Here is an 11,255-nt window from a genome sequence, read left to right as displayed (position 1 = left end):
GGCTGGATGGGATGTGTGGAGTGGAGTGTGGGGGGGTGGGGTGGGGTGGGACGAGTGGGAGACTTGGGTTCGAGTCCCACCCTTCTCAGTCCCTCTATTTCCTTCTCTGTTCTACGGGAGAAATAGCCGGTGCGCGACCTGGTGTGGGCTGGGCAAGCGCTAGAAGGTAATGGCCAGAGGCACAGTGAAGCCCCAGGCAGGGGAAGCAGATAGGAAGGTGGGGCTCCCGCCCAAGCTCTTGGAGGTAGTCATTCCAAGAGTGCGAGTGTCCCGCCCCTGACCCCCCGCAGCTGTGTCAGTCCAGAGGACCCTGAGGAAACCCCACCTCTGCCGGGATGGCTCTTCCGGTCCCCCGTGCGTTCCCTGCCCTTCCCTTTCAGATCCGACCCCGCCTTTAACAGGACTCTCAGACACACTGCAGGATTTATTTCACACTCACCCCTGAGGCCCGGCCCGCGCCCGTGCCCTCCCTCTCCCCGCGCCAGGGCCGCAGAGATGCAGAGTCCGCAGAGGGGTGGAGGCAAGAGGGGGGCCAGTGTGTCCAGGACCGAGCGGGTGGGGCGTCTGCAGAGGGTGAGAGCAGCGAGTGGTCTGAGGGCGCCCAGGACTGGTCCCGATGCCATCACAGTTCCCAACTCCGTAAAGACCCGGGCGGGCAACAATCCCGAAAGAAGGCACTAGCAGTCGGGGCGCGCCTGGGCACATCCGTCCCATCTCGGAGCGCTTACGTCTGCGGGGACGGGGGAGAGAAGTCGCCCAATCGCGCCACGAGCGTGGGCCGCCAGGGATGCGGCTCGCGCGTGAGCTTGAGGGTATAGGTGCGCAGGCGCGGACAGTGCGCGCGGAAGGCTTCCAGCACCGAGTGGCTCACCACGCAGAAGCAATGCACCTCGCGCAGGGCCGCGCAGCGCGCCGCCAGCTCCTCCAGCGCGGCGTTCAGCTCGGCTGAGGCGGCTGCGCGCACCTCGAGTGCGCGCAGGGTTGCGGCGTAGTGGTGCGCTGCGAAGCGCACTGGGCCTACGGTGTCGCCTGAGAGGTTGAGGCGCAGAGCAGCCACGGGGACTGCTGGCTGCAGGACGCGCGTCACGCTCTCAAAGGGCAGCGCGGGCTCCAGCTCCAGCTCCACTGCCAGCCCAGGGTGGCGGCGGCGCAACGCTGCCCAGGCTTCGTTGGGCAGCGGGGATGCGCGTGCATCCTCGGGGCACGCGCACTGCAGAGCCAGGAGCGCGAAAGGCGCGCGGTCTGGCGCCGCCAGCGCTTCGAGGATGGCGTGCGACAAACTGGCTAGGTGCAGGCCGAGAGCGCGCAGGCGCGGGCAGGCCTCCAGTAGCTCGAGCACTGAGCCGGGACCCACGCTGCCCACTAGGGTACTGTTGTCCAGAAAAAGGCTGTGGAGCTCGGGACAGCCGCGCGCCGCCTGCAGCACTAGCGCGTCGTCCAGTGTGAAGGGCAAGCGCCGCAGGTCGAGGTGGCGTAGCTCGCGGGCCGCCCCGCACACAGCGTGCACAGCCTCCAGGACGTCGCGGCCCGCGTCGAAGAGCGGCTTCTCTCCGCGGCACTCCAGGCGCAGGCCTCGCAGCCCCAGGGCACGGCCCGCCAGAACCATCAGCAGCTCGATGGCCGCCCGGCGGCTCGCCTCCCTCGATGGCTCAAATTCCAGCCGGAGGTTGTGAACGTGGTCCAGGCAGGTGGACAGATAAAGTGGCAGCATGCCTTCCAGCTCACATTCGCAACTTGAGTTAGAGCCGTGCAGAAAAGGCCTCGGCTGAGTCCCCGCGACCAGGGAAGAACCCTCTATCCACCCCTTAGCTGGGATTCCAGCTGCCATCCCACTTCCTGCCTCCCTCCCCACGTCTCTGTCCAGACCACGACTGTTGCCCCAAAGGAGGGAACTCGCATCCTATCCTTTTAGAAGATTTCAGTGGCGTCTGCCACAGGATGAAACCTGGACATGGAGAGCCAATGATATTTTAGGAACTGGGCTTTCTCAGCTGTCTCTAAGAAGTCTTGGCGTGGTTCGAATTCCGCCCCTGCCATTCCCTAGCTGAGTGACCTGTGGGAAGTGATTAAGTCTGTCTGCCTCAGCTTCCTATCTGGGCAATGGAGGTAATGATAATACCTATTTACCACACAGGTTTTCGTAAAGATTAAATCAGTTAATATATGTAAGGCACTTAAAAACAATGGTTGGTATATATTAGGTAGTCAATACATGTCAGCAATTATTATTACTATTATTATTATTTTGAGATAAAGTCTCAATCTGTCGCCAAGCTGGAGTGCAGTGGCGGGATCTTGGCTCACTGCAACCTCCGCCTCCCGGGTTCAAGCGATTCTCGTGCCTCAGCCTCCGAAGTAGCTGGGATTACAGGCGCCCGCCACCACACCCGGCTAGTTTTTGTATTTTAGTAGAGAGGGGATTTCAGCATGTTGGCCAGGGTGGTCTCAAACTCCTGACCTCAGGTGATCCACCCGCCTCGGCCTCCCAAAGTGCTGGGATTACAGGCATAAGCCACCGCACCCTGCCAGCAATTATTTTTTAATATGGGGGAGTCAACCTGAATCTCTAGCCCACGACTCCACAGAGAAGGTGAGTGGGCCATGGGGAGGGGAGTGTCGAGGAGCAGGCTCACCTGATTTTTGTGTCGTGCCACACAGTGCTGCAGGTAGCAGCGGCGGCCCAGGCCCTGCAGACCCTGGCGGCGGCAGCACGGTCTCTCAGGGGCAGGTGGCGGAAGATGAGTGCCAACACCTCCTCTGGCAGTCCCTCTCCATTCTCGGCCATGGCCCGGATCCGGCTGGGGTGGGAGGATCCGCCACTCCCAATAGCTCTGGCCTGGAGAGAAAGGGACGTCTCTGGGCTTAGGAAGGCGCAAAGTGTTGCGGGAAGACCCATCTTAGGTGTACAAATGCTTGTGGCCTGAGTAACTGAGGGCCTCTCAGACAGCGTGGGGCATCAGATAACTGCTTTGTGAACACTTGTTCACAAAGCAGATTTCACAGCCTCACCTACTAAATCAGGCTCTCCGGAAAGGGTAAGGCCCAGGAATCTGCATTTCAACAAATCCCCGGTGACTCCACAGGTTCCACGTTGAGAACTCACCCCCCAACCTTTTTTTTTTTTTTTTTTGAGACAGGGTCTCCCACTTTACCCAGGCTGGAGTGCAGTGGTGGCGCAATCACAACTCACTGCACCCTCTGTATCCCGGGCTCAAGCAATCCTCCCACCTCAGCCTCCCGAGTAGCTGGGACTACAGGGGCACGCCACCACACCTGGCTAATTTTTGTAATTTTGTTTCAGATACGAGGTCTCGCTTTGTTGCCCAGACTGACCTCGAACTCCTGGGCTCGAGCGATCGGCCAGCCTCGGCCTCCCAAAGTGATGGGATTACGGGGATGAGCCACGGCGCCCGGCCTGAGAAACCCCTTCTTAACCCGGCCGGTTAGTAGAAAGTGACTACAGGGTTAATAAGGCGGGAGCATTAAAGTAGACTTTTCCTTGTCAGGGACCATGAGCCAATCAGGAAGCGAGGTGTGGGCGGGGCAAAGCTGGATCCGCCCCGGGAGGGGAGGCTCTTTCCCCGCCTCCTTCCCCGCCTCCGCCTCGCGGGGGAGATGTCCCGGGTGCTTCCTAAGACAGCCCCACAAGATGAAAAAAAACTTGGGGCTCTGGGACCTGACGGTTCTGGTGCCTGAGGAGCTCAAGTTTCAAGTGCCGACCCCTGAGCAGTCCTGGCTCCCGCTGGGCACTTTGGGTTTGGCTGGAACTCCGCAGACCCACCCTGGAGAGCAGCCTTTAGAGGGGGATGGGTTATTGGAAAAGTGTGCGTCCTCTTTGAAGTTGCCAATCTTGTTTGTTTGTTTTTTCTTTTTGTTTTGTTTTGTTCTGAGACGGAATCTAGCTGTGTCGCCCAGGCTGGAGTGCAGTGGCGAGATCTCGGCTCACTGCAACCTCCACCTCGCGGGTTCAAGAGATTCTCCTGCCGCGGCCTCGCGAGTAGCTGGGACTACAGGCGCGCGCCACCACGTCCGGCTAATTTTTGTGTTTTTAGTAGAGATGGGGTTTCACTATATTGGCCAGGCTGGTCCTGAACTCCTGATCTCAGGTGATCCACCTGCCTCGGCCTCTCAAAGTGCTGGGATTACAGGCGTGAGCCACTGCGCCCGGCCGCCAATCTTGTTTTACGGTTCCTGAAGGTTTGCGTACACAAGGCTTCACACTACTCGCCAGTTAATGTTCCCATATCTTCCGGGCTAACAGTTTCTCCCGGAATTTGTGCCACGTGTTTCCTGGGGCTTCAGATACGCTCGGCTGGGCTTGTACCTGGGACACATGGGCACCCCGTTTTGAGTGCCCACTGGCAGCAGCGATCTTGAAGCCGGATCCCCAGGGGCACCAGAAAATTCTGGTCTCCAGGGGGCGCTCCCTTGATCTACCGAAATCTGGCAGCTCTCGCTCTTACGAGCCCCCGGCCTCGTAAGAATCGCAAACCCCCAAAGTCCCGGTCTTCCTGCCGTCTAACCTTGGGCGCTGGTGTCTTACCTGCTCAGCGGACCAGATGGGCTTTGCCCGGGACAGGGGACTGGCAGCAGAGGGCAGCGGGCGGGAAGCAGCCACCGGGAGCCCGCGGAGCAGGACGCGCGGGCGGACTAGGAGGCTCGGGCGGACTAGGAGGCTCGGGCTAGGGCACCGCCCCAGCGCCTCCGCGCACACCCGGAAGCGGCGCGAGTAGAGCGGAGCCTGGCGGGCGTGGGAACCCAGGCCCAGCCGAGGCGGCCAGGTTAGTGCAGTTGGTGGGTGGGTGTGTGGGTGGGCTCCCCAGTGCGGGCGGGAGCGGAGGTGGATCTTGGCTCCGAAGCGTGGGCGCGGCGCAGATGTCACCGGCGGCTGCTCCAGCCAGCTGGTGGCGGCGGCCTATTGGGCTGTTCCCGTGGGAGGCGGGGGGCGGTACTGAATTTGGCCCCCGCAGGCTCCTCGTCCCTGCCAGCGCTTTCGAGGGGCAGTAGGGCCCCGCAGGAGAGAGGGTGGGGGAGGAGGGATGGTTCTGAACACCTCCTTGAGCGGAGACCCCCCTGTCCACCCCAGCCGATCGCACGTGCGAAACCCCAGCTTGAGGGTGGGCTAGTGGGAGCCTGGGAACCTCCCCTCCAGCGCTCGGGAGCTGCGTAGCTGAGTAGGGGGTGTGCCCGGCGGGTCGCAAGGAGTCGCAGGCTTTCATTTCTGGGCCACGCCCACAGGCTGTCCCTGTCCACCCAGCCAGAGGTGGGGCTGCCCCCGGGACTGTTAAGTGTTCAAGGGGCACCGTGCGTGGCTCGCCCCTGGAAATAGCGGCAGACGTTGTTAGGTCGGTACCCAAGTGCCCCACAGTCTCCGGCCACCAAACGTTCTCAGGACCCAGCCTGGAAGCCTCAGCCCCTCCCAAAAAGGGACGACTACGGGTGGGTGGGGCGCGGGGCTTCCCAAGGAGGGGCTTCTGTGAAAGAACACGTTAGAAGAGCTGCCAATCGGCGGATGCGAAACTAGGGCCCTGGCCTCTTTACCCTGTTAACTCGACCTCCAGCCTGGCTTACCTCCCCCATGGGTCTGGTACTAGTGAGTGTGAGGAAGCATCCCCAGTCTCCAGGTTCCCAGTACTCCCTGCCTCCCCACCCTCCCCTGCAGACCTGATGGGCAGACACTGGTCCCGTTTGGTCCCCACTTCCACCCCTTGGGGTGGGACCACAACCATCGGGTCAGCACTCCCAAGTCAAGGGGCTAGGAAGACGTGAAAGAGGGAACGTTTCCAGGGGAGGTTCTCACTCTCTCCTACTCCCCAGGCCACTTTCCTAGGACTCCCCCTTATCTCACCTCCGTGGCTGGCTCCCTATCATGGACCCACTTGTCACCTGCAGAGTTTCCCACTTTTTCTTGTTTTGCTTTTAAAGAAAACAAATTTATTTTGCTCTTTTAATACAAAGAAAATGTCTCTACTTCACATAAAGCAGAAAATATTGCTAAATACAAAGAAAATAAAAATCACCCACAATCCTTCCCCACCCCCACCTCCCTCCCTCCATCCTGCCCAGAGATAAACAAAATGCAAATTTCCTGTTACTATCCAGACTGTGGTTTGGTGTAAGTACACAGTATTAATGTTTTCTATGAAAAGATTAGGAGGCCAGGTGTGGTGCCTCACACCTGTGATCCCAGCACTTTGGGAGGCTGAGGTGGGCAGATCGCTTGAGCCCAGGAGTTTGAGACCAGCCTGAGCAACATGGTGAAACTCCATCTCTACTAAAAATACAAAAACTAGCCAGGCTTGGTGGCGCATGCCTAAAGTCCTAGCTACTTGAAAGGCTGAGGTGAGAGGATTGCTTGAGCTGGGAAGGTCAAGGCTGCAGTGAGCCGTGATAGTGCCACTGCACTCCAGCCTGGGTGACAGAGCAAGACCCTGTCTCAAAAACAAGAAAATTTAGAAAACAAAGGTCGAGAGTAGTGGCTTACTCCTGTAATTCCAGCACGTTGTGAGGCCAGGACAGGATAGCTTCCTGTTCCTCATGTAAACAGATGGCAGCTGGGGCCACCCCATCTGTCCTGCCCCATAGCTAACACACAACACTCCTCCTAGCCCACCATACATAAACCCTGATGACTGGAGAGTGCAGGAGTGTGACTGATGGGGCAGGAGGTAGGGCCTTGATCCCATGATTCTAGGAAAAGGGTAAGGTGGGGAGAAAGAGGGAGGGCAGTTTCTTACTTGCTGTCTCATGGGGTAGTAACTGGGAGACCACTGAGCTGTGGGTCAGTGCAGTGGTTCCCTGGCTGGGAATTTTGCCTCCGCTGGTCCAGGGCTAGGTTTTTGTCAGAAGATGGAGGAAGGAGATACTATGCTAGCACCAAGGGGCCCTGGCTTTTTCTGGACAGGGAAGGAATAGAACAATTTCTGTTGGAAATGACCAGAGCCGAACTCCAAGGGGTTTATAACAAAAAAGGATTATTTAGCTCACATAACTGAAAAGTCCAGGGTGCAGTGGCTTCAGGAACAGCTGGATCCAGGGGTGTAGTATGGTTGGGAGTGCACTGCTCCATCTCTTGACTATTTCTTTCTGTGTCAGCTTCATTCCCAGCCAGACTCTTCCCAAGCAGTATTAAAGGAGAGCTACCTCTTCCTTCCAGTTCAGTCCCAAGGGAAGGGAAAGGAGTGCCTCTTTCCTATTGGCTCAACCAGAGTTGCAGGGTTGATTCTCATGGGTCCAACTTAAGTCCTACACCCTGCTCTGAACTAATCACTGCAGAAATGTGAATGGAATGTGCAGATTAGCCAGGTCTGGTGCACAAGCCCGACCTGAAACTAGGGAGTGGGACACCGGCACATGGATTGAGAAGAGGGAGGAGGGAAGTCCCTAAGGTAAGTCAGGCTTTCAGGAGGGAATCTGGATAGATGCAAACTACAGGTGTCCTTCGAAGTGAAGACAGGAGGTTTAGTCTTAGGCTGAGGTCCTCCAGAGATGCTGGGCTCAAGTCTACTCAGAAGGCAAGGCCAGGAGCATATGGGTCTTGTTGGCTTTGGGGCATGAGCACCATCCAGCATGAAGATGTCTCTTCTCCATGTTGGTAAGAGAGACACATAGGCCTGAGGAGGAGGCAGAGAAGCCCCATTGCAGAATCTGCCTCTGCTCCCCCTCCACTGTGACCCTGGGCTCTTTCGCTGAGAAGGCAGTGGAGGGACAGTCCTCACTGCAAGCCTGGGGTGGGTGGGACTCAAAGGGCTTCCTGTGAGATGGTGAACTCCTGTCCCAAGTATGCCAACCAGTGGTGGGGACAACTGAACCATGTGGGACTTGAGGTTACTGTGGTGGAGACGCTGAACCACGTGGGGCTGGACGGTTGTCTCCAGGGCAGAGGGAGGGGGGATGAACTGGATACCCGACTGTCTGCATCTCCAGGAGGTGAGATGGCAGCTGGGCAAAATGGGCACGAAGAGTGGGTGGGCAGCGCATACCTGTTTGTGGAATCCTCGCTGGACAAGGTGGTCCTGTCGGATGCCTACGCGCACCCCCAGCAGAAGGTGGCAGTGTACAGGGCTCTGCAGGCTGCCTTGGCAGGTGCGTGGGTGGGCGGGCATGTGGAGAGGAAGGGGTGGCCTGGGGCATTTTGTGGGTGGGCCTGGGCTTAGCCACCTTTAAGGAGAAGATTTAGGGTGGGAGGAGCAAGACAGAGGACCCCTGGCTGTGCAGGCTCTCTTCTCTGCTTGTGGCATGACCTTGACGGTAGACGTGTGTCCTCGTCTGTGTATGATTTACCTATTTGTGCACTAACATCTCTTGCTCCATCCCCGCCCCCCTCCACCAGCTGGCTCACTCCTTTCTACTAATTGTGGATGTCTCTCTCCTCTTTTCCTCTCTTACTCCAGCACTCCTTGCTCAAGACCCCTCCCCAGTACCTACCTTTCCAGGCCCCCCTTTCCCATCTCAGGGCAGAGGCCACAGGAGGCTGAAGCGGGTTGGGGGATCTGTTCGTGGCCTCAGAGCAGCGAGAGCCGCCGCTCTTCTTCCCGAGCAGTGGGAGCCGCGCTTGGTGGAGGCCAAGACCTGAGACCTCCCGCCCTCCTCTGCCCTGCTGGCCGCCTACCCAGGGCACACGCCCCCTTTTCTGTGCTTCGAAGTCCTTCTCTTTTGTCAGCCCTCATTTGGGGCGTGAGAGCTTGGACTAGGTGGCACCCACTCTGTCTTGGGGTGCTCCCTGTGACAGGTCCTGGTCTTCTTTCTGGGTTGTTGCTGTTTGCATCCCAATTTTGCTTCCCAGCTGGGTACTCTGGGGTACCTGCACCCTAGGTCAGGGGATGGGACACGGGGCTTCACCACGGGCTTCACCCCTCCTCTGGCCGTTTGGAGAACGACCGAGCTTGGGGACCGCCAGGCGCCTGACTGCCCGCCTCCGCAGAGAGCGGCGGGAGCCCGGAAGTGCTGCAGATGCTGAAGATCCACCGCAGCGACGCGCAGCTGATCGTGCAGCTGCGATTCTGCGGGCGGCAGCCCTGCGGCCGCTTCCTCCGCGCCTACCGCGAGGGGGCGCTGCGCGCCGCGCTGCAGAGGAGCCTGGCGGCCGCGCTCGCCCAGCGTTCCGTGGCGCTGCAACTGGAGCTGCGCGCCGGCGCTGAGCGGCTGGACGCTTTGCTGGCGGACGAGGAGCGCTGTTTGAGTTGTATCCTAGCCCAGCAGGTGCGGCCCGGCTGGGGTCAGGATGGTGTAGGGCGGGAATCCACGGCTAAGTCCCCCGTGACGGCATGCCCCCTTCCCCTAGCCCGACCGGCTCCGGGATGAAGAACTGGCCGAGCTGGAGGATGCGCTGCGAAATCTGAAGTGCGGCTCGGGGACCCAGGGTGGCGACGGGGAGGTCACATCGGCCCCCTCGCAGCCCCCGGTGCCCTCTCTGTCGGATGTGAAGCCGCCACCTGCCCAGACTTTTCTGTTCCAGGGTCAGCCTGTAGGTGAGGCGCAGGCGGAGAGGCAGGGTCACCAGGAGGTTGGAGTCTGGGGAGGGGCAGGGGTCGTTGCCGGGTGGTGATGGGTGGGACCGGCGCTGGAGGTCCCCGCCCTCACCCGGCTTCCCACTCCCTCCGCAGTGAACCGGCCGCTGAGCCTGCAGGACCAACAGACGTTCGCGCGCTCCGTGGGACTCAAATGGCGCAAGGTGGGGCGTTCGCTGCAGCGGGGCTGCCGGGCGCTGCGGGACCCGGCGCTGGATTCGCTGGCTTACGAGTACGAGCGCGAGGGACTGTACGAGCAGGCCTTCCAGCTGCTGCGGCGCTTCGTGCAGGCCGAGGGCCGCCGCGCCACGCTGCAGCGCCTGGTGGAGGCACTTGAGGAGAACGAGCTCACCAGCCTGGCAGAGGACTTGCTGGGCCTGACCGATCCCAATGGCGGCCTGGCCTAGACCAGGGGTGCAGCCAGCTTTTGGAGAACCTGGATGGCCCTAGGTTTCCTTCTGCTGCTATTGCTGAACCCCTGTCCATCCATGGGACCCTGAAACCCCATCTGGCCTATCTGCTGGACCTGCTGGGGCAGAGTTGATTGCCTTCCCCAGGAGCCAGACCAGCACCCACTGAGCCCGCTGGGGGTGCACCATTGGGGATTCTGCCTCAGGTACTTTGATAGAGTGTGGGGCGGGGGGGACCTGCTTTGGAGATCAACCTCACCTTCTCCCACCCAGAAGCGGAGCTTACAACCAGCCCTTACAGTTTCACTCATGAAGCACCTTGACCTTTGGTGTCCTGGACTTCATCCTGGGTGCTGCAGATACTGCAGTGAAGTAAAACACAAATCAATCCTGACTGCCCCCAGCTCACACTCAGTGTGGGACCCCGAATGTAAAGCAATTATAATAAAGTATAACATGGGTTTTGATGTGAGACATACAAGTAGTAGTGGCTTACACCTGTAATCCCAACAATTTGGGAGGCAGAGGCGGGAGAATTGCTTGAGCTCAGGAGTTTGAGACCAGCCTGGGTAGTCCCAGCCACTTAGGAGGCTGAGGTGGGAGGATCCCTGGAGTGTGGAAGGTTGAGGCTGCAGTGAGATGTGATTGAGCCACTGCACTCCAGCCTGGGTGACAGAGTGAGACCCTGTCCCCGCTCCCCCCCCCAAAAAAAAGAATTTGTGGAGGATGGAGGAAGGAGCCTAACCTGGACAGGGGACAGGTGGTAGGCTTCCTGGAGATGAGTGTGAGCAGGCATGGGGTGGGGTATCAAGAGAAGGGCAATGTTCGGGGCACCGACAGCCTTAGGCAAGAGCTTGAGGAAGATGAGAGAGAGGGACATTAGAAGGACAGTTAAAAGTGTCTGGATCTGTGGTTTGGTGGATTTGCTGACACCTGGAGCTGAGGCTGATCACGTGTGTGGGGGGATCTGATAAGCCATTTTACAGGGTGTGGGTTTTTCAATGAGGCCAGTGAGAAGCCTTTGAAGGGTTTCGGAAGTTAAGACTGGGAGGTTTTTTTGTTTTGTTTTTGTCTTTTTTTTGAGATGGAGCTTCGCTCTTATTGCCCAGGCTGGAGTGTAATGGCATGTTCTTGGCTCACTGCAACCTCCACCTCCCATGTTCAAGCAATTTTCCTGCCTCAGCCTCCAAAGTAGCTGGGATTACACGCGCCCACCACCATGCCCAGCTAATTTTGTATTTTTAGTAGAAATGGGATTTCTCCATGTTGGTCAGGCTGGTCTCAAACTCCTGACCTCAGGTGATCCACCCTCCTTGGTCTCCCAAAGTGCTGGGAT

At 58.9% G+C, this 11,255-nt stretch overlaps 2 protein-coding genes across 2 annotated transcripts; one reads left to right on the top strand and one right to left on the bottom strand.

Annotated features, from left to right (window-relative positions):
• FBXL8 (F-box and leucine-rich repeat protein 8) lies at positions 1 to 4,664 on the bottom strand. The gene is made up of 5 exons (XM_011996669.1): positions 4,544 to 4,664; positions 2,634 to 2,836; positions 729 to 1,733; positions 440 to 564; positions 1 to 159 (listed from the first exon to the last, which is right to left on the bottom strand). Exons 2-5 carry the CDS (start codon positions 2,783 to 2,785, stop codon positions 95 to 97), a joined length of 1,347 nt encoding a protein of 448 aa, XP_011852059.1. The 5' UTR covers positions 2,786 to 2,836; positions 4,544 to 4,664; the 3' UTR covers positions 1 to 94.
• TRADD (TNFRSF1A-associated via death domain) lies at positions 3,764 to 10,393 on the top strand. Its single transcript, XM_011996670.1, has 5 exons — positions 3,764 to 4,781; positions 7,927 to 8,085; positions 8,924 to 9,201; positions 9,284 to 9,470; positions 9,606 to 10,393. Exons 2-5 carry the CDS (start codon positions 7,935 to 7,937, stop codon positions 9,914 to 9,916), a joined length of 927 nt encoding a protein of 308 aa, XP_011852060.1. The 5' UTR covers positions 3,764 to 4,781; positions 7,927 to 7,934; the 3' UTR covers positions 9,917 to 10,393.
• The last annotated feature ends 862 nt before the right edge of the window (positions 10,394 to 11,255 follow it).

Source organism: Mandrillus leucophaeus, unplaced genomic scaffold, assembly GCF_000951045.1.
Source record: "Mandrillus leucophaeus isolate KB7577 unplaced genomic scaffold, Mleu.le_1.0 Scaffold522, whole genome shotgun sequence".
NCBI classification, from domain to species: domain Eukaryota; kingdom Metazoa; phylum Chordata; class Mammalia; order Primates; family Cercopithecidae; genus Mandrillus; species Mandrillus leucophaeus.
This window is presented reverse-complemented; position numbering and strand designations above follow the sequence as displayed.

What these genes read in the sequence shown, in the direction of transcription:
- TRADD (XM_011996670.1), top strand. Translation starts at nt 7,935, where the DNA reads ATGGCAGCTGGGCAAAATGGGCACGAAGAGTGGGTGGGCAGCGCATAC. An exon ending in GTTGTATCCTAGCCCAGCAG is followed by an intron (nt 9,202 to 9,283) that starts GTGCGGCCCGGC and finishes CCCTTCCCCTAG; the next exon opens with CCCGACCGGCTCCGGGATGA. An exon ending in GTTCCAGGGTCAGCCTGTAG is followed by an intron (nt 9,471 to 9,605) that starts GTGAGGCGCAGG and finishes CTCCCTCCGCAG; the next exon opens with TGAACCGGCCGCTGAGCCTG.
- FBXL8 (XM_011996669.1), bottom strand. Translation starts at nt 2,785, where the DNA reads ATGGCCGAGAATGGAGAGGGACTGCCAGAGGAGGTGTTGGCACTCATC. An exon ending in TGGCACGACACAAAAATCAG is followed by an intron (nt 1,734 to 2,633) that starts GTGAGCCTGCTC and finishes CTCTAACTCAAG; the next exon opens with TTGCGAATGTGAGCTGGAAG. An exon ending in TCTCCCCCGTCCCCGCAGAC is followed by an intron (nt 565 to 728) that starts GTAAGCGCTCCG and finishes CACCCTCTGCAG; the next exon opens with ACGCCCCACCCGCTCGGTCC.